General features: G+C 45.0%; 1 protein-coding gene across 3 annotated transcripts in view; it reads left to right on the top strand.

Annotated features, from left to right (window-relative positions):
- Positions 1–1714: 1714 nt before the first annotated feature.
- The window catches only part of LOC117734611 (myosin-9-like), a 28793-nt gene continuing 6973 nt past the window's right edge, over positions 1715–23534 (top strand). The window contains exons 1-26 of one of the 3 annotated variants that reach the window (XM_034538798.1): positions 1715–2088; positions 11738–12069; positions 13296–13452; positions 14633–14660; positions 14772–14865; positions 15957–15977; positions 17130–17222; positions 17333–17396; positions 17567–17665; positions 17747–17890; positions 17999–18094; positions 18258–18529; positions 18633–18806; positions 18943–19116; positions 19238–19352; positions 20440–20624; positions 20987–21108; positions 21204–21273; positions 21358–21518; positions 21611–21719; positions 21805–21936; positions 22100–22306; positions 22372–22509; positions 22734–22857; positions 22975–23146; positions 23245–23457. In XM_034538798.1, coding sequence (XP_034394689.1) covers positions 11743–12069; positions 13296–13452; positions 14633–14660; positions 14772–14865; positions 15957–15977; positions 17130–17222; positions 17333–17396; positions 17567–17665; positions 17747–17890; positions 17999–18094; positions 18258–18529; positions 18633–18806; positions 18943–19116; positions 19238–19352; positions 20440–20624; positions 20987–21108; positions 21204–21273; positions 21358–21518; positions 21611–21719; positions 21805–21936; positions 22100–22306; positions 22372–22509; positions 22734–22857; positions 22975–23146; positions 23245–23457 — 3491 coding nt within the window. In that variant the 5' untranslated portion in view covers positions 1715–2088; positions 11738–11742. Of the gene's footprint in view, positions 2089–11737; positions 12070–13295; positions 13453–14632; positions 14661–14771; positions 14866–15956; positions 15978–17129; positions 17223–17332; positions 17397–17566; positions 17666–17746; positions 17891–17998; positions 18095–18257; positions 18530–18632; positions 18807–18942; positions 19117–19237; positions 19353–20439; positions 20625–20986; positions 21109–21203; positions 21274–21357; positions 21519–21610; positions 21720–21804; positions 21937–22099; positions 22307–22371; positions 22510–22733; positions 22858–22974; positions 23147–23244; positions 23458–23534 lie in introns of those variants that run through there. The other 2 variants (XM_034538800.1, XM_034538799.1) reach the window with 2 other exon arrangements.

Here is a 23534-nt window from a genome sequence, read left to right as displayed (position 1 = left end):
TGTAGTTGTGACATCACAATGGTAAATGCCTTTGACCTGCTCATATGAAATAAAAATTAAAACATGAAAATCTCCCTTTTTACAACATGGAACCTTTAATTTAAGCGGTGTTCCCCTTTAAGTTAACATTTACTATTGGCTGAAGACATTCAATAAATTATTCATTACTTTTGGCAAACTATTCAAACTTTTAATCCGTTAGTGATCTTCATTTATCCGTTACTTTCCGCTAACGATTTCAACGATTTGTCTCTTTTACATTAAGTGTTTAGGCTTTTCTTCTCGCTTGCCAACTATAATTCCCATGCACCGCCAAGTAGAAATGTTCCCCTGGTTAGAAATCCCTGCTCTTAATTATCTTTCCCATCTCAGTTTGGGCTACTGATCAAAGATGCTGATTAAAATGATATGTGTTTCACACATATAATATTTAAATTATTTCCCAACGCTAATGCCTCCCTTCCTGTTGTAGCATCTGCATTGGCTCGGTAAACTGGACTCAGATCACCTAGTCCAAATCCCAGGAGAGGATTTTGAAGCAAACAGGTTCACATTGTTCTTCTGTGCAAACGCAACTTTCATCTCGACATCCATCACTTTATCCCGTTGGTCTTTGATTCCATCTCGCATATATCTCCCAGTCTTCTCCATTGCTTACACTTCTCTGGAACAAGTCAGGCCCTTTTTTTGCCAACAAAAACAAATGTCAGGAGTGATGTTTGGGCTGAACAAGGGTTTCCCCTCCTTCACATTAATTTCATGATCACCTGCAGCGGTTCCCATGTGGTGTCGACATGTCTGGTCAATCTAGACTTACCTGTTTCAAGTGATGGAAACCTGTGAGAGTAAATCTGTTCTGCACTTCACGTCTTGTTGGGTCTCTTGATGTAATCATTTATGTGAGCGGTGCACTGGTGGATTTAAATGAATGCCAAAGAACAACTGCAAAATTCAAGTGCACGAGCACTGAGAGAACATGCGGAAAAAGGGCAGTTAAGGGTTGTAAAGTCTCTCTTCTTTATCTCTTCAAGTCTTTCAATACACACACAATAAATATCTCTATATCATTTGCATCTAAGAACTCAAACAAGCATACATTGTTTATATACAGTAGATAAACAAAATATTTAAAGTCCCTTGACGTGATGTTTTGAGAGGTTCAATATCCATCCTACCAAATTGCCCAAGGGCCAGACACTCAACCCTGTTCTGCTTCTGACCTCCTTTTGGAACACGCATAAATAACATGCTGTATTATCAATATTGATCAATATATGAATATATAATCTTTCCAATATCAGATAAATTATCGAGTATACAGTAAAAAAAAGAAATGATTTGATGCAACACAAAGACATGAATGATCTGATGACCAGTGATTAGTCTGATATTGGGCAGCCTTACAGCATAACAAATATCAATCAGTTGGAGGCATCACTGCTACTTGTTTTCAAAGCAGACAGTGGTCAGACTAGACCATGTTGACACACAATGGAGGCCCTGGATGATGCAGTCCATCCTGAGAGTTGACTGCTACTTATATGGTCATAAAGATCCTTAGTATGCACATACCTCTCTCATTAAACATAGCTTTATCTGTAGCCCTCCCCCCTCCCAACTCTTTCGAGTTCAGCGTTTTCCTGCGCGCTCCGCCTGCGCAGTGGCTGTCCCGCCTCCAGTCTTGATTGGTCCAAAGTGTGCGGATTATCAGAGCGCGGCAGCCATTGGCTAAGAGGGGCGGTGCACGCGGGCAGAGGCCCGCCTCGTCCTGGACCGCACCCCGGCTCCGGATGGCTACGTACTGAGTGAAATTACGCAAACCAGTTAACAGCCAGTAGAGGCGGGAGGGCAGAAGGAAGAGGGGGAGAGAAGAGGAAGAAAAAAAAGAAGATAGAAAGAGTGACTGGACTGGAGTGGAAAAAGAGAGAGAGAGGAAGCGAGCGCCGTAGTTTAGCCTGAACTCTCTGCGAAGCTGCTGTCGACGGGAAAAGAAGTTTGACTCACGGCGGAAGCTGACCGAGCCACCCGGTTGTTGTTAGCTACCCCCTCCCTGAAGAAAAGGCGTCCTGCACCCCCCCAAAAAAGCAGGTAATATTCTCAACTTGAAACACGCGTGACCGCCATGCTTCCTCCGTGTTACTCTTTTCATAACTCCGGCAAGTGCAGCGGACCAGGAAGCGGCGCGGTCGCTAGTTCACTGCTCGCGACCGCGAAGGAAGGGTGGAGCGGGACCTCCTCGACAGATTTAAACTGAGGTTTCTTAAACTTTCCTAAGGACCCGGCTTCACACTTTATTGTTCTCAAACTTCAAAATGAGTGTACGTGTGTGTGTGTGTGCGATACGCGTGACGTACGCCGTCAAATACCGTCCCGGCATTGTGGCAGCTGGCGAGACGCTGGAAGGCAGTGGAGGCAGGAAGTGATTCGCTTCAATGAGTTGCGAGGAAAAAAAAGAAAAAAAGGGGGCCAGAGAAGAGTTTGAGTGCAATGGAAATGGGAGGAAAGTGCATTTTTAGACTTTAAGTGTACGCTGGCTCCGTCGTGAGACACCGGGTTGTTTGTGACTCTTTTTGTGGTTGTCGTTAAACTTTCCGTTTGGCGTGTGACGGTCGGAAACGGCCGCTGTGTGTGGTCGCTGATATGAAGTCTCGCTGGCGGCATGACGTCAGTGGTTTACCGGTGGACTGAAAAAAATAAGGGCGAAAAACCGGCGCTATGCTCCTTCTTCTCACGGAACCAATGTCATATACAGTCTGTGAAGCATACCGGGGCCCTCGAGGGTTTTTCTTCTTCAAGGGGCCCCCAGCAAAGAAGGAATACATTTTCACTGTGATTTATTCCACCAGAGGTTAACATGGCTGGTTTTACATCGACCTCTTACAGAAGGGCCCCTTCTTGGTTGGGAGAAATGTAAAACATTCACATTTAGCACAATATTGGACACATTTCTTTTCCATTACTTTTAAAAATGTTTTGGATGTGGCTTTTGAATGCCTGATATTAAGTTTGGCTTGTAAGTTACTCATAGCCATGGGTGCTATATTTTGTTACAGGGGTTAATGGTCACTGGTTGTTATGTCAGTTAGTCAGAATGAATTCCACATGAAGAATGCCAGCTGAAAATGACCAGGTTTGTCTTGTAATTACAGTGTGGTCTACTGTGATGAAGATTGCCTAGGCAGCATGAGAGATTTTATGGGATATATCAAGCCAAGTTGAGCTAGTTTTATTTATACAGTCACAAATCACAATTTTGCCTGAGAGGGCGTCACAAACTGCAACATGGGACCGGACAGGGAGAAAGTGGTGGGGTCCCTATTCCAGACATAAATGGGTGCAGTTTAGACAGAATTGTAAAATCTATATCTGGAGAAAGGGTGACAGTATTGGGTGCAAACATACTGTTACGGATATATTAAGTTTCATAAGTTAAGATTTTCCAATAAGTGTAAAAGTACCCCCAGTTGCAGCAAGTACATGAACAATCGCAGGAAACCAACCTTCATTAATCTAACCTAATTTGAAAAGATGTGACAGCAACCCACTCAATCGTTTCCTTTCAACAGGTCAATCGCAGACTCTCCTCTGATTTGTCAAGTGTCACATTCTCCTCGTGCTTAACTGACTTGTCTTTGCACACCTACACAAAGTGTGCTTTGTCAGGGCAATTTGGGTTTGCTCTGTCAGACGGCACATCATTGTGTTTGCACTCTGGGAAGCAAACAGTCTCTGGTATGCCTGCGCCCGCCCCTACTGACGTGCGGTTGGTTGGCCTTATGCGGCTTGAGCATTAGCACGCCGTCTCCGGGCATCAATAGGTTGCGCCCGCTTGCCCAAAAACTCATTGCGCAAAGTGTTAGTGGCGTACAAGAGAGCGAGAGAGAGAGAGAGAGACACCGCTCCGCTCTCATTTGTAGAAATCAGAACCTTACGATTAGCTGATGCTTTCTGCCAAGAAGCGATGAAACCTTAGTGTGAGATTACCTCACTAAGTACTCAGACATAGAAATGATTGTGCAAATGATGTTTCATGCTGAAATGTCAACAGTAGCTGTGGAATACAAACCACTGTCTGTTTATATAGTCATATGTTGCTTGTTTTATCAAACCATCTCTCCATATTATGCACCTACACTGTCATGGAGCAGGCCCGGTCATTTGCTTGAGGAAGAGACGCATCATTAAATGTGTAGCCTTAAAGGGGCACATTGGGTGACATGTCGTATATGTCACATCCTGTTATTGTGTTTTGAGTCATGGATTAAGCACTTGCATTGCATTGTGCAACGGCTTCCCCAGAGGCCAGCTATTCTCACTTGTTGCCAGTTTCAGCGCGGTTATGGAGCACCCCGTGGAGATCGTTACATTCCATCACTCGTGTGTCAGCAATGTCTTCTCTCTCTTCCCCCCCCAATTCCCCTCCTGGAGGGTTACGTACTGGAGGCTAGACAAAAAAAACTCAGGCGTCTTAACAAGGGGGCGGTGTCGATCAAGTCTGGAGTGGTTTAGATAATTCTTTATTGAAGGTAGGGTCGTCTTGGCTGAAATCGATTACTTGCCCTTTTGCTTTTGTTGCAAATACGAGTGCTGTGTTGGGGGGGAAGTTGCCCACAGTTGTCTTTGGGATGAACTCTCAACGTTGTTGTAACAAATGGGAGGTATTTCAAAACTAGCTGTAATGATTTATCGATCATAAAGTATTCTGATAATTGGTTATTTTTGTTGAGGGAAGATACTAAAATGATATCCCTGCTGCAGCTTCTCAAAAAATAGTAATCTTATCTGTTTTCCTTTTTGTCTTTTAAATAATTGTAAATGGAATATCTTTTGTTTTGAACAGTTGGTTTTGACACGTGCTAATATAAAAATGTCAGCAAGGCTTTGGGAAATTGTTGCTATTTGTCACACTTTATTTTGTGACGTTTTGACCAGTTGGAATGTGCCAATTTTCTTTTCTGAGTGCATTGCTCTAGCGATGCTTGCCCCTGGTGATGGATGTCGTTGCAGCGAGGGGGGTCATGCCTTGTTTCCTACGCAGTCAGCTGAGATTCATTCATGCGGTCAAAACATTCCAGTCAGAGCGTAGACTGTTATGGTTCTCCATTAACCATGGCAGAGCGGACATTTATCAGTACATAGAGACGGTGGGAGAGTTTTATGATGCGGACGGCATCAAAGACTTTCACACGTCCTACATGTGCCGTATGTCACCAATGGTGGCCTTTAATTCAGTTATTTGGTTCTGTGTATCCCCGCATCTCTTTATTTGTTTGTTCAGACCTTTCTCCGTGCCCTCTGTTCCCTGTCTATGTCTCCCCCCCCCTCTTTTCCACTGTTTGTGTTTTGTTTTTTTGTCACCATCCCATCCCATCCTTTCCTCGCCCTCCCCCTTTTAGCAAGCACCTGTAAGGCTTCAACAATACCAGGAAATGGTTGTGCACCGACTTGGACTATACACAGAAAGGACTTGGTCTGGACGGACAGACCTTGTCTGAGGCCCGATGATTACTTATCTTAGTAGATAATTCTGCTTTCTGTTTTGTGCCATAATTGAAGAGGTAATCCTCGATCAATGATTACTGAACTGTCTGCATTGTTGGTTTAATGACCCAGCTTCCTGGTATGTGTTAGAATTATGTGATAGTTTCCACCCCCCCATATAACTTCCTTGTAGGAAATAGTTTTCATAAAGTTCTGCTAGTTGGAAGTCTTCTTAGTGGTGCACATAACATTTAATGCATTTTGAAACTGGACGTAAAGCCATACATTTTATTAGAGATGATGTGGTGATTTCGGGTGTGGTGGTGGGTGGCGCACCTGGCGTGTGATCCCACTTGAAAAGTGCGGCGAATGTGTTGCACAAGCACTACCCAGACACTTTTGCAAGGTGAACTTTGGAACGTTCTGCGTAACACGTCCATCTCCCGTCTCCCATTGGACGTTTTTTATTCCCATGTCAGTCCAAATTGCATCGCTCACCAGACGCCCAGCTTGTCGATCCAGCATGTGGCCCTCGGAGGTCGGCGATTGCATTGTTTGACAAGATAAGTCTGAGTCTGTGGATGACTCAAAGGGAGTGCCCTAAGGTGGAGATAAGAAGTGATATAGCTGAAAAGAGCCACATGATATTTCCCGAAGGTTGAAGGGAGGGTAGCCTGGCGATTGGATGAACAACGGAGCAGAAGTGAGGCGGTAATAGCAGATTTTCTTTTAAAAAAGAAATGTTTAAACCTAGTTGTGCCAGCTTAGCATTACTCAGGAAAATGCTTTGCTGACATATTGAAATGTCTATCTTAACTCCCCTCTGCATTCTTTCACGTCTGCTAAAAGAAAAAGGCTTACGTAACCAGTTATCTATTTAAGGGTAAATACTGCAGGGTGCTCCAGTAATAGGGCACACCGGTATCTGCTCTGTTTTGTCACATAACTAGTCAATAGTGCATTCAGTGGTGTAAAGGGATAGCTCTTCGATTGATGGATGTGAAATTTGTTCTATGACCCTGGAAATGATGTGCTTATCAGCGCTTTTTTTCTTATTCTGTCATTTGACTTAAGTGTTCAATCGGTCTGCCTTCTCACTCCCATTGGTCAAATTTAGTTGAGATAGATCAAACTGAGATTTAGACTATTCAAACATAGCCGAAAAAATTGATCTGCACAGTGTGTGTGTGTGTAGGTCAATGGTTCCTACTGGTGTAGTCGACCTGCCGAGAGCTTCAGTCAGACCCATAGCCGGGGCCTCTGGTTGTAAACGGTAGATGGCATTGGCCTACTTACAGTTCAAAAGTGAAACCGGATCCCGGTCGGGGCAGGAATGCGAGAAGTAATGTGGAAAGTGATGTGAGATCTGTCGTGCAGTGCAGTTTTCCAGCAAGGGCTTAATTGTGCCTCTCGGAGCCGCACAGCGTGCGCTCAAGGAGAAAAAATGCCACCTTCTTTCTCTCCCTCCTTTTTTGAAAGACTCGCACACAACAAGTTCCACAAATGGCAAAATAGTTTTCTCAGTTTGTCATTTCCTCTTTCCTTCCCTCTCACGTCCTTGCCCCACCCTTCCCGCTTCGACAGAGAGAGAGAGAGAAAGATATGAATTCTGACTGAATCTGTACCTTTCCATCCCCTGTTTCGCACCGACTCACTTTCATGAGGGAGCGAACTCAGTCAGTTGATCATTGTGCTGTTAAGGGGGGGACGTAAGTGGTAAAGCAAAGACTAAAGAGGGGGGCTGACACTAACTTGATTGGTGCATTTGTTGGAAAGGGTTATCTAAACAGAATGCAGCCAAACCAACAAGGTTAAATAAAACGCAGCATGAGGAAGATGAGCAGCCTTGGCTCGGATGAAGCCAGTTGGTGGGGAGTGCAGTGTTATTGACTTTTTGGTCGTTCTATTAATATTCTTCCTGTCGATGGGGCAGTCGACACGGCACAGCTGGTTTATGGGTTCCCTTTTAGCAGGAGCAGGAGGGGTCTGACTGTACACGGTCATGCTTTTGGTAGAGTCTCCTTTCTCGTCTCCTTTTTAAAAAAAATTTTATACAGGAACTCTGAGGTGGAAAGGAATGAGAGGGAGTCTGACTGATTGGTGGGATGCCTCAGTTTTATGACGGCCAGCCAAGGTTGACCTGCTTTCTAACCGGGACAACCAGGACTGAAAAAGACACTTTGTAGCTTTTCCTCTCCTCTCTCTCCCGGTTCCTCCTCCACCTCCCCCTCCTCAAAGTCCTGGCCTTCTGCATCACTTCCCTCTGTAACCACATTCTGGTCCCTGTGATATGGCCGGTTTCTAAAAAAAACATCCTTGTCCTAATGCTGCTAATTTTACATTTTCTCTTTCAAGAAGGCTGCTGCTTTGACATGACACCGCCAACTCTTGTTTTCATTTGGGCATTTTTTTTTCAAGACATAATCCTTTAATGGTATCTCAGTCAGGTTTCATAAATTTCAGGGATCTTTGCGGGATGACTGTTTTCCTCCAGCTGCCGTGTGCTCAATTAATGAGTAATCCTTGTTATGATCATCTAGGCCAGCTAATCTTGTCGTGAAAGGGTCTCAACAGAATAGATGGTGAACTCTTTTCAAAGCTGAGCGTGTCGCAAAGCGACAAGCAATCAGAGGAAGCTTGATTCTTACAGGATTACAGCGGACTTGGCAGGGCGGCCTCAGGAACCTGAGCCAAGTAGGGGTTCCTTTCAATGAACACCGTTCTATCTCAAAGTCAAGTCAACATCCGTGTCTTACTTCAACGGTCAGCCTAATCACGTCTAATGTTGTCCGATGTGAGTTCTTTATCCCTCCAGTTTTTCTTTTTTTCTACTTTCAATTATAGAGCAGCACTTGTCAAACTTGAATAGCGTTTGGAGTCATTTTTAGACCTAGAGTTACTCTCTAGAGGTGGTTTGAAGTGTGTCACTGAGTTATCTGTGGCAAATATGTGAGTCACACGGAAGCAGATATCAACAAACTTTGATAAAAAAAGTTAAGGTCCAAATTAGAGCTGAAATGCGTAGTTGATTATCAATAAAGTTCCTTGTTAATTTTCTGATGCCAGTGTCATTTTTCAAGAAGAAATATCAAACAATCCCTGGTTTAGTTTTTTTGTTTCTTTGTGATGGTAAACTGAATATAAAGACTTTCTCTTTATTGTTGGCATTTCTCCTTGTTTCCTGACATTTAAAACCATTAATCTGGAAAGTGATTGGTAATGGGGCTGTGCAATATGGAGAAAATCAGCTATCACAATATTCTCTCACCAAATGCATCATGACAATTGGTGCTTTGACTAATATATAAACAATTAAATCTTTGAAGAATGACCATCAGTAATGTGGATATAAAGACTAACAGCTGGAACAGTCTGGGTAGTTAGAAAAATGTAAGCAGCCTTTTATAACCAGGAAAAGATGCCATATTACAATTTTGAGAAATCAAAGGCGATATCTAGTCTCGTATCACGATATCAATTATTGTCCGATTAATTCGATCATAAATGGCCGACACGTGTCCCAGCACCGTGACTATAATAATGGGAATGTATCAAGCTGAAAGCAACAGGAGAACTTTTTAAGCCTCTCTGTTTCACTTTTTTTTGCCAAACAACAAAGCTAGAGGGATTATAGTGAGTTATGGCTCATATTCAACCCTGCATGGGGCCAAGTGTACTGGAGCGAGTAACACGCATGTCCATTTAAAGGACAATGGGAACTTACTCAAAGTGACTAACAGCTCTGTGTGTGCTGACACTTGTGTGAGGTGATGCTGATTCCCCCCCAATCGACACAGGTTCCAAATAGTCTGCTGCTGGGATGGGAGTATGGGGGAGGAAACGGGAAGGAAAGCCAGAGAACAGGTCTGAGTGAGAGGGGAGGCGCAGAGGACAGATATTTGTGGAATGCTGCTGCTTGCTGTCTCTCTCTGATAAAGGGTGAGCATGGGAGGAATGCGACCCTGAAAAGACTGGATAAACTAGGGGGGGTGTTTAGGATTCTGGGCAGAGAGGAGGAGGGAGGTGCAAGGCAGAGGAGGGAGCGTGGAGCCAGCTGAGAGCCCAAGCAGGACCAATTAGCCCAACGTTCTGTTACAGTATGGGGTCGGTAAACGGGAGATGGGTTAGGGGGCGGGTGAAGCAGTGATGGATGCCGGCTGCAGCGTGGCCCGACGGAAACCGATGATGGAGGATGAAGAGAGGCAGGGGGGGTCATGAGAAGAATGCCTCTCTCTCTGCTTTCTTTCTCCCAGATCAGGGTTAATGTGCTAGAACGGACCCGGGACATAATAACCTCGTTAAACGCAGCACTTTCCTCAAGGGTTTTCTTTTTTCTCTTTCAGTACAGTTGAGGAAGGCTGCGAAGTTTGCATTTTGTCATCCGTGAATTCTGATGATTGGAGCTTGAAAACAACATCTAAAGATTATATTGATATTATAATATTAATCCATATTTATGTTTGTCAAATCTATAATCAGTTTGACTAAGTATTCGTTAGCTGAAATGGTAAAAAAACACATTTCTCAATTTAAATGTGGGTATTTCAGAGAGACTATTTGTTCAAAAGTCACATTAGGTTCAGCCACTGTAATCATCTAAAAAAAAAAAAAGACCGTCTATGATTATACTCTGATTTTTGCACAATGCGCCATGCATTCATAAATGTATGTATTTCCCTGCTGTTGTGTGCAAGTGGTGTTGGATGAGAATTTGGCACCAGAACATCCTCTCAATGGCGAAATCCCTTCATGGACACAACCAAACACTTTCCAGCTATTATTTCCATATTTCAGACATTGACAAATGAAACACCGGGCTGGACCCGACCTCTGCTGTGATTTTTCTTGGCACATGCAAACGAACCTCCACGGGGAAGCTCTCTGGGTTGTCCCATCGGAGGTGAGGAAAAGCTGACAGAGATCGCCGTGTGGCACTTGGGGTAACCGGTGTCCTGCTGCCGCTGGGTCGGAAGGCTAATTGTAGACGGGGAAGTGTGGTGCCTCCGGTGAAAGCACACCGTGTTCAGTTAATTGCACTTGCTTTAGTTGTGCGAGTTGTCTTATTTTTTTCCTTGATACTGGTAATACTCGTCGGGTCACTTTCTATGTGGGTTAAACGACAGCACTCCCTGTCAACATGTGGTGTGCAAGCTTTTCAAAGGCGTGTTAAAGCAAGAGCAGCTTGTGCCGATTCAAGATTTAGTTTCTGCACTGTAGTTGTGTTTAGTGTGACATATCCGCATGCTGCTTTTAAAGCCATATGTTTTTGGTCATTGCAAATTTTACAGGAAACTTTCATCCAGTTTGAACACTAAATCCACGCTCCCATCCCCCACCCTGCCTTGATCGCTCCTCACAACACACCATTGACAAACAGAATCAGTGCTGTTGTGGCACAAACTGCGTATCTGGCATGTTGTACTAGTATCAAATATTAGGGGATGGGATTGTATTATATTTACTATCAAGAGAGAGAGGCCTGTACAACAAATATCAAAGTCTTAACAAAAGGAAACCTAAAAAGGAAATAGTAGTCTGCCGAGAAAAGGTGTGACCACGACAAACAAAACGGTTATTTACTAAATCTGAGTCGGAACCATGAAACGGTTAATGGTAAATGCCAAAGAAAATGATGCCTTTATCTTTTATGGTTCCTCTGAAGCAGAACAAAAACAAATTGTTACGCACAAAAGAAAATTTTGTTTTCCCATTTTAGTTGCTGGGTTTAGTCCCCTGGAACTATTTGGTTGACCAGGGCCATACGTCATGCAGCGGTTTCAGCTATCCCATCATTGCCCTCTGAGCAGATACTCAACCAACCAGCAGAAAACAATGACAAAAGACGCACTCCCTCACAGGCTTCCCACCAGTGGACCGCCAAACTGGAGGCACATCTGTTGGGCAAATGTTTCTTCTCTGTCCCCCGGATGGTCCAGCAGCTGTAAATCGTGTGTATTCGCAGCGGTTTGCCAAGAAGTAACACAGAGCCTTATGTTTTATGACGCGACCTAACTTTGAGCAGACTCTTCCTGTTGTTCGTCCCATTTAGACCTTGTCATTCCCCGGAGAATGCATGTTGAAGATGAAAGGGGAGCAAACATCTAATCCTGTTAACAAAACAATTATTGAGGATATGCGGCATTTCGTACATTTTTTATGACGTGGTGATGGATAACGAACATTTAAATCTGAATTAATTTCATATTTTCTTCCCAGCATTAACCACAAACGTTCTCTCTCTCTCTCTCTGAAACAGCCACCATGTCCGCCGCAGACAAGTTCCTGTACGTGGACCGTAATGTGGTCAACAACCCTTTGGCACAGGCCGACTGGGCCACCAAGAAGCTGGTATGGGTGCCCTCGGAGCGCCTGGGCTTCGAGGCCGGCTCCGTGAAGGAGGAGCGCGGCGACGAGTGTGTGGTCGAGCTGGCGGACTCCGGCAAGAAGATCCGGGTGAACAAGGATGACATCCAGAAGATGAACCCACCCAAGTTCAGCAAGGTGGAGGACATGGCCGAGCTCACCTGCCTGAACGAGGCCTCCGTGCTGCACAACCTGAAGGAGAGATACTACTCCGGTCTCATCTATGTGAGTGTGAAGCTTGTCATGGATACCTCATTCTGCTGCATTGGAGCTCATTTTAGTTTCTGGGTTCCCCCCCATACATTTCTTTTGAGTATTAATGAAGATTTAGGTTTGTTATATTTTTAATAATAAAATGCAGTGTTGCTACTATTTTCCTTATGTTTTTCCACCAAACAGTCATCAGGTTGATGTCATCCTATTTGTTTAAAAGCAGTTCCCTTTTTTTATTGTTATGAAATCCCCGCTGGCTCATAGAAATCAGTCATTGCCAGCGTCCAAACCTTGTCCAAACTCTCAATTATCTCTCTAAGACGAGCCATTGTACTACAAAGTGACACAGCTAACATGCTCATGGTATGTGAGCCCGTCTTGTGTTTGGTGTTGTCTTGTAAACCGGAAGCTGCAGGGAACAATGCCCTCCAAAGTACAAGAGATGTGAAGCGAGAGTTAGGGGAGGGTGGCGTCGGGGTCCCGTTTTTTGCAACACTCGACATGGAATGTAAATTGTGTTGTAACTGCAATTACTTCCCCCATAATTCATGTTGTTTATCCCCATGTGGTGGGCTGGGAATGATTTAATCTCTTTGGTGTGTGTGTGACCCGGTCATATCATCACAGCCCTCCAGAGATCCAGACCCAGGTTTCGTTGGAGCGCCTCCGGGCTCTGTAGTCTTTTTAGATCGACCGTTTCTCAAGAGAACCGGGTGTACAACAGAGGGAGACATGTCTGGTACAGAGATGTTGGGGAGGGCAGCGCAGGAATGCAGCACGCAGAGAAAAAAGAAGTGAAAAGTGTTTTATAGAGGGGAATGAAGGAGGGTTTTAGCGTTCAAAGCAGATTATACTGCCGCTTGGACCTTTTTTAGATATGACTTGGCTAACCTGTGAAGTGGCGGAAGTGTCACAGCACCTCGGCCAATCATCGGTTTAAACATGCAGCAGGGTGTGGTTGAGATTATGTAATGATGTCGGAGGGTAACAAATCCAAATCCATGAGAAACTTTCAGCTAGGTCTCGATGGGGGATGGGAAGGCCTTATTATTGAATCGGTGCCGAGCACAACTTGTGTATTTCACAAGCACTACACTACGTAGCATATGAAGCATCCCAGTCCACGATCTGCACACCAAATGGAGACCTAACATTATCATATTTATCCCATTTTAAACTCCAACCCCTCCTTTTTTTTTAAAATTTATTTCTAAATGCCACCTCCATCTGTCCCGCAGACATACTCCGGTCTCTTTTGTGTCGTCATAAACCCCTACAAGAACCTGCCCATCTACTCCGAGGAGATCGTTGACATGTACAAGGGCAAGAAGAGGCACGAAATGCCGCCTCACATCTACGCCATCACTGACACGTCTTACAGAAGCATGATGCAGGGTAAGTCGTGATGAAGTATTTCATTATAAGCAGAAAAGAAATTAAGTTGAATTAAGTAGTTTTTTTGGCTTTTATTAAAACCGTTGGCAGATATTTTAGCAGCCCCCAAACTTGTAATGAGATTGCATTGTCAAAGTAGCTACTGTTCTCCGAGTGGCAGAGCTGCAAACGACAAGGCTCCCAAGAGATTAGGTTTTACATTTGTATGTACACCGCAATACAGGTAGTTTTTGTCAGTAACTGCGCAAAAGAAATGATACGGGGTGCATTGGAGTAGCTTGTATATTGTACAGAAGACAAATTGCTGCAGAATATTGTCTGACGCTTGCAGAGTGTTGATTTACTAGCCCCACCTGACACTCTCAAATCTAGCTAAGAGGTTCCATTTAAAAAAAAAAAGAAGAAAATATGAGGCCTGTGACTCCTATGCAGCTCATTTGCCACATTCCTTGGAAGAATATACAGAGGACGTAATTACAGAGGTCCTCTGGGGTCACAGGGTAAAAATGGCATAAACTCGTATGTGTAAATCCGTGCGAACCCATTTCAGTCCATTTTGCTCTTTATACTTGCATGCGTTTACTACACAAAATATTTACTGCCAATAAAGTATTAAAAAATGTGCCCTCAAATGCACAGTTTAAGGTTGTTTTTTTTCACGATCATGTCATGCCTGTATATTACATATACATACTTATATTTATATTATATCTATTGTGAAAAGAATGTAGGTATCATCTTAGCTTTTATAGGTTGCGATACAGTAAAGTGGAGTTCACCCTCTGAACATACCAGACGGTTATTATTACAGATTTATTTATTCATAAAACAATCTCATTGTGTAAATATTTCTTTGTAATGTTCCTCATGTGTTGTGTCATGCACACACCACCCATACCAAAAACACTCTTCTATCCCAGTCGTCGTTTTTCCCCTCTCTCCACTTTGGCTCCAGCAAAGTGGGAGGCGAAGGGTAATTGGCTACTTAGTTTGAAACCCGGCAGCACCTCTTTTACAATCACAGGAAGCCTGGTATTGAATTTCCTGTGTGGCCAATGCACTTCCTGTTGTGCAGACTACAGAAAGTGTATGTGCCTTGGCGATAACGCATGCTCACTTGGAACAAGCGGCGTAGTTGTTTTTTTTTTTGCATAATCAAACATTTGCATTTTTTCCACAGATCGTGAAGACCAGTCCATTCTTTGCACGTGAGTAACAAACGTCCACATGACGCATTCAGAGGAACAATACATCTGGTCTTCGTTTGTGTTTTTAGACCGTCCCTCTTTTAAATAGTTTTTCTTCTCTTCGTCTCGTAGAGGAGAGTCTGGTGCCGGTAAGACAGAGAACACCAAGAAGGTCATCCAGTATCTGGCTCACGTGGCCTCCTCTCACAAGACCAAGAAAGACCAGGTCGGTCCTGCCTCCCATCCACACAGTTCCTCCCTCAAGCCTTCCTTCTACTACTCTTTTTACATCACTTCACTCCCTTCATCTCTCACTTTACTCCCTCCTGTTGTTTTTTTGATTAATTTTCATGTGAGACACAATTCCCTAAATTCCTCAAAGGCATTAGTCTTCCAGGAACTACATTTTTCATATCACTTTGATTTTTCTTTCCATTTGTGTCTGATGTACATCGGTGTGTGTGTGTGTGTTCGCACTTGCTCGTGCACATGATTGTTAATCCTTCATCACATTGTTGTATTCAAACCAAAGGGAAATGGGCGGAAATCAAGATAGCAGAGGGGCGACGTCCCACCCTTTTCCGGTGTCCCCCCTCATCGGACCGTACTTCACATAAATATGTACAGGGTTTAATGGCAAAAGACACATATTGTTTGATCCTGTTTGAATGATGTTTGTCAATTTTAAAATGTGATTTTCCACGCCAAGAAAGTTGCAATTTGTCATCACTTTTCGTTTTGTGTGAAACTCCATATCTTGTCTCGCACAATGTACGCCAATCACAGCTGTTACCTTGGCTTGCTAGCTAGGTCGCTATAATTCCATGCTGAAATGTAGAAGTTACCTTACCTGATGCATTTCATCAGCAACTCTTTCTATCAACCGGAAAGCATCTGAACGAGCAAGACTCAATGCGAGTGCATCCCGGTACGAAGCACACGGGCATCATTTGATGCAGTTTTAAGACAAAATGCAACTTTCTGTTGGTGTTAAATTATCTTTTTAAATTGTCAAACATCATGTGTGTGTATTTCATGGCACAATTCAACGGGTTCAAAGTTGTTTCTTTCTCGCCGTTGACTACTGTACATATATAGTTTTTTCGTGGAGATAAGGTCCCATGGCGATCCACCAGAAGGGGCGGGACTTCTTCCCCTCTCTGTAGCCCAGAGCGTCGGCCTCGGCTGGAGACGCTGCACCGCTGTTCTCTCGCCTGCTTTATGACAGAATGCTGCTGAAAGCAGCCAGTGATGAAAACACACATCCATCAGACCCCCTTTTTTTGAGGTTGTCGTATTTCTCTCTCCCATCAACAGAACAGCTCGATCCTGTCACATGTGAGTTAACTCTCTCCCTTCCATTCGCTCTTCCTCCCCACCTGCTTCTGTAATCACCTCCCGCCCTCCCTCCCTTTCCCCTTTTTGCTGGAGCGCACTGTTGTGGGAGTCACTTTGTAAATCGAGGGCAGAGGTGACGTGTCCTGCCAGCCAATAGGAAGTAAGGGAGGAAGTTTGTTTGCAGATCGGTAGCAGCCGTTTTATGTTCCTGTGAAAAATTCAGCCAGACAATGGAAGGTTAAGAGGGTGGGGTCTTTGCTGAGGAACAGCAATTTTTGGTCTGAGACATATTTGTGTGGTTGAATTTTTCATCATCTGTATCGCTACCCTGTCCAAAGTTTGACTGCTTTTCTCGTTTTTGCATAATGATTTTTGTTCTTATTTGATCAAGAGGTTCAGTGAAGTCCAGAATCAGATGTGCAGCACAGTTTGAAATTAATTGAAAATCCAGGGCCTTCACTGCTTTTTCTACACTGAGAAAAGATTGATGAATAAATGACACATGCAGACAACTTCTGACAAAAAAAATTTCTACGACGTCATTGCTTTGAATTCTTTTAAACTCAACATGTAGAATGCACCCACTCTACCTACAATTCAGTGCAGCCTTTGGAAATTGTCTGACGTCGTTTCCATTATTTTTAGTGACACAAATGCTTTACAACTCATTTTTGGAGTAAAACCAGTAAAACTTGAAGGAAGATGTTTATATTGAATTTTTTGTGCTTTGGGTTCACTGGATTGTTCTGCTCTGGGTAACAGGTGACGGGTTACTGATGAGGGTCTCAGGGTCTCTGGGTGTTTGCAGATGTGGGCGCTAACATGATGTGGTGTGTGTGTGGAGAGGGGGAATGCTTGGGTGCAATGTGTTTGTTGCTTGTGCGTGTGTGTATTCGGTATCCCTCCTCTGATCACTTTATGTTTACATGTTTTCGTACACTCTGTGTTATCCCTTCTCCTCAGACGTAAGTATGTTGGCAAATTTCTTCCAATGAAGTACCATTCTGTTGACGGATCATAATGAGGTTCTCGCGATATATCAGCACTTGGATCTGAATCCATGGCTGAGAACCGTCATGATTTATTGCTTGAAGAAAAAAAAGGAAAGCGTTGTTAAAATGTTGCCTTGCTGTTCTCTTCGTGTCCGTCAAGGGGGAGCTGGAGAAGCAGCTGCTGCAGGCCAACCCCATCCTCGAGGCCTTTGGCAACGCCAAGACGGTCAAGAACGACAACTCCTCCCGATTTGTAAGACTTGGTGCTCCCTCTTGCGATTCAGACCTCTTATTAACCGCCTGTTTTGCTGCTGGACTGCTCCACACATCTCTCTTAATTGTTTTTTATTTTTCCTCCTCCAGGGAAAATTCATCAGGATAAACTTTGATGTCAACGGTTACATCGTCGGTGCCAATATTGAGACGTGTATCCTCAATGCTGTCATCTCTAACACATTTTTTTAAGATTTAAAGACATTTTAGTGCTAGTTTGTTTTTCTTTTTGTGTCCTTAAGGCGATGCATGAATAAAAACAGGTTTTGAAATACAGCCCTGGTAGTATGGGAAAAACCTTTTCCTTGACGGATTGACTACCAGACTTGTTGGAGAAATCCCGTGCCATTCGCCAGGCTAAAGACGAGAGGACCTTCCACATCTTCTACTACTTGCTCACGGGGGCCGGAGATAAATTGCGCAGTAAGCGACATATAACATAACTCCGTTTCAAGTTGTTTCTTTTCTGCACTTGACTCACTGCGACCATCCTTTTCCTCTCAGATGAACTCCTCCTTGAGAATTACAACAACTACCGTTTCCTCTCAAACGGGAACGTTACCATTCCCGGGCAGCAGGACAAGGACCTGTTTACAGAGACCTTGGAGGCCTTTAAGATCATGAGTATCCCCGAGGATGAGCAAATAGGTAAATAAGGCACAACACAACCCTGCAAATTACTTTTTAGAATAACTTTTTTGTTTCTCAGTGCACCGCAAAACAACGCTTATGCTCCCGTTTGTTCTTTTTGTGCAGGCTTGTTGAAGGTGGTGGCCTCTGTGCTGCAGCTCGGGAACATGACCTTCAAGAAGGAGCGCCACACAGACCAGGCAGCCATGCCCGACGACACCAGTACGTCATAGCGGTACCTGAAGTGGGCATCGGCACTGCAGAGAACCTTGACGAGTTGTCAATGATCCTGCAGTTGCATCTAAAATCTCGTTTTGCCCTCTCCTCGTCTTTTAACTCTACCTTTTTTGCTGTGTTTTCTTCCTCTTCTTTTCCTCCGCTCCAGCTGCCCAGAAGGTGAGCCACCTCATGGGAATGAATGTCACGGACTTCACCAGGGCCATCCTTTCGCCCCGCATCAAGGTGGGCAGGGACTTCGTCCAGAAGGCCCAGACCCAGGAGCAGGCTGAGTTCGCCGTGGAGGCCCTGGCCAAGGCCACATACGAGAGGATGTTCCGCTGGCTCGTCATGAGGATCAACAAAGCCCTGGACAAGACCAAGAGGCAGGGAGCCTCCTTCATCGGCATCCTCGACATCGCTGGATTTGAGATATTCGAGGTAATCCCGACTTGAAAGTGTCGTCTATGGCAGTATCGACCTGTCCATGTTTTTATTTGTGCTGTTGATCAACGGTGTTCTTCTCTCCTGTGTCCCCTTCCAGCTGAACTCCTTTGAGCAGCTGTGCATCAACTACACCAACGAGAAGCTGCAGCAGCTCTTCAACCACACCATGTTCATCCTGGAGCAGGAGGAGTACCAGAGGGAGGGCATCGAGTGGAGCTTCATCGACTTCGGCCTTGACCTGCAGCCCTGCATCGAGCTCATTGAGAAACCTGTGAGTTTTGGAAAGCCTACACGCTTGTACGGCTTTCGTTTCCCCAACGCGACTTCTTTGTTCATCCACTATGTTAAGAACTTCACAGCGTTTCTATCTCGTGCCTCAACGTCTGCACTCTCTCCTTTGGACTCAGGCTAGTCCCCCCGGGATCCTCGCCCTGCTGGATGAGGAGTGCTGGTTCCCCAAAGCCACGGACAAGAGCTTTGTGGAGAAGGTGCTGCAAGAGCAGGGCACTCACCCCAAGTTCTTTAAGCCCAAGAAACTGAAGGACGAGGCAGACTTCTGCGTCATCCATTACGCTGGCAAGGTAAATGGATCATGAGGATGCTTTCTCATTATCGCGTTGTCATAGATTTTCTCTTTTTCAACTCTATGATAATGTCCCAGAGGTCTAAAAGAGAGTCTTCCTCCCTACTGTCACTCCTCAGGTGGACTACAAAGCAGACGAGTGGCTGATGAAGAACATGGACCCCTTGAACGACAACGTGGCCTCACTGCTTAACCAGTCCACCGACAAGTTTGTGTCCGAGCTCTGGAAGGACGGTGAGTTGAGGGAGCTAAACCCGGAAGTCACAGCCGGATAAGGGAATGCATACATATTTCATGTTGGCTTTTGGTATTGCGTTTCACAGTGCTTTGTTTTTTTTGCTCTCTTATTGTCTGGTGTGTGGACCTTTTTGTTTTTACCTTCTCAAATCCCACTTTCTTCCGCCCATTTCTTCCTCTGTGCGGCCCTGTTTTTGTCATTCTCTCTTTTTACTGGGTCTCAGAGGTACAGAAATGTCAGAGAGCCTATTTTTATCACCGTTTTCCTATTCTACACTCAGACTCAGGTGACAAGGTTTCTTTTCATTTATTTTGTCCTTCCCTCTTATTCTTGCTGTCCATTTTTAAACATGCTTTTTTATTTTTTACCCCCACCATGAATCCCTCACTGCCATCCATCCAAATGTTTCAACTTGTGTTTTGGGTTTAGACTTTCAGTAGATTAAGAATGTTTCTGACTCTTCCAGTCATCTTACCACTTGTTGCTCTGTCATTGAACTCTCCTTTTTTTTTTTTCTTCCCTCCCCTGTGTAATAGTGTTGTTTGGGGACTCCTGGTGTTGGTCATGGGTACTGCAGCAATGGGTATATACTGCATGGGTTTGGTGTGTTTTTAAAAAGTAAATCACCACAAACAAAAACAAATACATGCACACTGCAACCCCCTCAGTTTGCCACATTAATGACACACGTATTCAGTCGAACCATCACACAAGTTTTCACTTGAAGATCTGCAAACCGGTGGCGTCAACAGTTTGACCAGCTGCTTCCATTCACTGCACAGTTTTGTTTTCGTTGTGGTGTGTAATCTCTCCACGCTTCACTGGCTTTTTTTTTTTTGGGTGACTCCTTTCTTGTCGTCCTATGCCTGATTCCCATCTCCCTCAGCATTCACCATGTGTTTGTGTGGTGTTTCACTGGTCCTGGTGTTATGAACCGCCTCCACTCTCTCCGTCCGGGTGTGTGTTTACCAAAAAAGAAGGGGAGACACAATGGATATTTTGCCTTGAGTTTGCCTGGTTCAAATGCGTGGATTTTAAATCCACTGGCTTCTTACATATTGTCTCCTCTATTGTTCTTTTCAGTGGACCGCATTGTGGGTCTGGATAAGGTGTCCATGTCCGAAATGCCCGGTGCCTTCAAGACCCGCAAAGGTATGTTCCGCACGGTGGGCCAGCTGTACAAAGAGCAGCTGTCCAAGCTCATGGCCACTCTGAGGAACACCAACCCCAACTTTGTCCGTTGCATCATCCCCAACCACGAGAAGAAGGTACACGAGAAATTCTGTCATCTATTTGGGTGGTTTCTACTGCAGGTCTTTCTGTCCTTAGGCACTCAATTTAGTTATTGTTCTATAGTTCCAGGGAATTCACATTAAAAAAATCCTTGTGTCGGTTCTAGTGCTTTCTAGTGTTAAAGGAAGTTTACGGGTGGAGTTTGAATGGGGCTGCCTCGTGCGCATTGGTCAAACACCAATGACTACAACTTGTGTACCACCGTTTCACAAAAGAAACCCTAAACGCTAGGGCTTCCCCCTCCTAGTCGACTAATCGTCACTATACTTGTTGGATAATCCACTGTGTTGAATGGAGCTGTTCACACCGCTTAACGGTAAACGTTCCTTGTTCTCAGGCTGGTAAACTGGATCCCCACCTGGTCCTGGACCAGCTAAGGTGCAACGGTGTGCTGGAGGGGATCCGTATCTGCAGACAGGGCTTCCCCAACCGCATTGTCTTCCAGGAGTTCAGACAGAGGTATACCAAATGATAACACTGTTCCCAGCATGCCTTGTTCCCTGGGAGGTATGTGTCAGACAAACATAAATCCTATCATCCGCTTTCTCTCCAAGGTATGAAATCCTCACTCCCAATGCCATCCCCAAGGGCTTCATGGATGGAAAGCAAGCCTGCGTGCTCATGGTAAGGCTCTACACAATTCTAGCCAAGCTCTGCACTGAGTCCCGCTGCAGTTTAACTTGATCAGTGCATCTCCTGTCCCGTCAGATAAAAAGCCTGGAGCTGGATCCCAACCTGTTCCGTATTGGCCAGAGCAAAGTTTTCTTCAGGGCGGGAGTCCTTGCTCACCTGGAGGAGGAGAGAGACATGAAGATCACAGACATCATCATCAGTTTCCAGGCCTGGTGCAGAGGCTACGTGGCCCGCAAGTAAGAAAAGATGTTCTGCGACTCAACTGTTAAATAATAAATAATAATTTTGAGTGACGACCACTCATCTCTAAACTAATATTGCTTCGTAGGGCTTTTGCCAAGAGACAGCAGCAGCTGACCGCGATGAAGGTGATCCAGAGAAACTGTGCTGCTTATCTCAAACTCAGGAACTGGCAGTGGTGGAGGCTCTTCACCAAGGTAAACCCCAGCCTCTTACTTTAAAACCTCACCACCCCCTTTTTTTATTTTTTATTGTCCTTTCTAACTTTTTTTTGGTCCTCAGGTGAAGCCTCTGCTGCAAGTCAGCAGGCAGGAGGAGGAGATGCAGGCCAAGGATGACGAGCTGGTGAAGGTGAAGGAGAAGCATTTGTATGCTGAGCAGCAGCTCCAGGAGATGGATGAAAAGCAGCATCAGGTAAAACTTAAGAAACCACAATCTCTGTTACATTTATTGTCCTATTTTTCCTCTTCAGGAAATTGGTATGAAATGTAGAAGTGACATCCATATAATCATATTATATGATATGTGTGTGAATCATAGAAGTGCTGTTAACCGACATTTCTTTGCACGCTTACAGCTGAGCGCCGAGAAAATGGCCCTGCAGGAGCAGCTTCAGGCCGAGACGGAGCTCTGTGCCGAGGCGGAGGAGATGAGAGCTCGTCTGGCCGCCAGGAAGCAGGAGCTGGAGGAGATCCTCCACGACCTGGAGGCACGCGTGGAAGAGGAGGAGGAGCGCGCCTCGCAGCTCTTGTCTGAGAAAAAGAAGATGCAGCAGAATATCGGAGTAAGTTCCACTCGACACCCACTGATTTGGACATGTCATTACATGTAACGTTCATCTGCTCGCAGGACTTGGAGCAGCAGCTGGACGAGGAGGAAGCGGCCAGACAGAAGCTTCAGCTGGAGAAGGTCACCTTGGAGTCCAAGATGAAGAAGATCGAAGATGATGTCATGGTTCTCGACGACCAGAACGGCAAACTAAACAAGGTTAGGACGAGAAGGACTATCACCACTGTGACGGACACTTAGATTGGTCAACAGGAGTTGTGGTTACTCGTTGTTCCTTTTGGTGTAAGCGCCCCCGATGAACTGAAGATGGAGCTCGTAACAAATACTGCGCTTGATTTAACCTGTTTCCGCTAAAAACAAATGAGATGTGCGTCATCTCTGGGGATACTTATTGTTGACCCATTACGTTTTTGTGAATCCAGGAGAAGAAGTTGCTGGAGGAGAGGATCTCCGAGTACACCACCAACCTGACGGAAGAGGAGGAGAAATCCAAGAGCCTGCAGAAACTCAAGACCAAACACGAGGCCATGATCACAGACCTGGAGGGTAGGACGAGACCACGATAGGGATACGTACATCATAGCTATTATATGTCCCACTTGGTCCTAAACCGGTGTTTGCTCCCCTCCTTTATAAACTCCTATTTGTTTGTTTTTTCCCCAGACCGCCTGCGCAGGGAGGAGAAGCAGCGCCAGGAGCTGGAAAAGAACCGACGCAAGCTGGACGGCGACTTCAACGAGATCCATGACCAGATTGCTGAGCTGCAGGCTCAGATTGCCGAGCTCCGCGCCCAACTTGCCAAGAAGGAGGAAGAGCTCCAGGCAGCTCTCGCCAGGTCTGTGTGGGACTTTACCGCTCATTGTTTTTAGCAATTGTTTGTAATTTTATTTCAATTCACAATTATTTTTTTTCTTCATCTATTCCTCCTGTCAGGATTGAGGAGGAGGCAGCGCAGAAGAACCTGGCGCAGAAAAAGATCCGTGAGATGGAGGCTCAGCTCTCTGAGCTGCAGGAGGACTTGGAGCTGGAGAGGCAGGCACGCACCAAGGCAGAGAAACACCGCAGGGACCTGGGAGAAGAGCTGGAGGCCCTCAAGACGGAGCTGGAGGACACTCTGGACTCTACCGCCGCTCAGCAGGAACTCAGGTAGAGATACCGGTCCACAGATGTCTGTTAAAGTGCTTTTCTTTTTTTTTATAGTCCGTCATCCATCTTGACGCAAG

The sequence above is a fragment of the Cyclopterus lumpus genome, chromosome 8 (assembly GCF_009769545.1).
Source record: "Cyclopterus lumpus isolate fCycLum1 chromosome 8, fCycLum1.pri, whole genome shotgun sequence".
NCBI classification, from domain to species: domain Eukaryota; kingdom Metazoa; phylum Chordata; class Actinopteri; order Perciformes; family Cyclopteridae; genus Cyclopterus; species Cyclopterus lumpus.
This window is presented reverse-complemented; position numbering and strand designations above follow the sequence as displayed.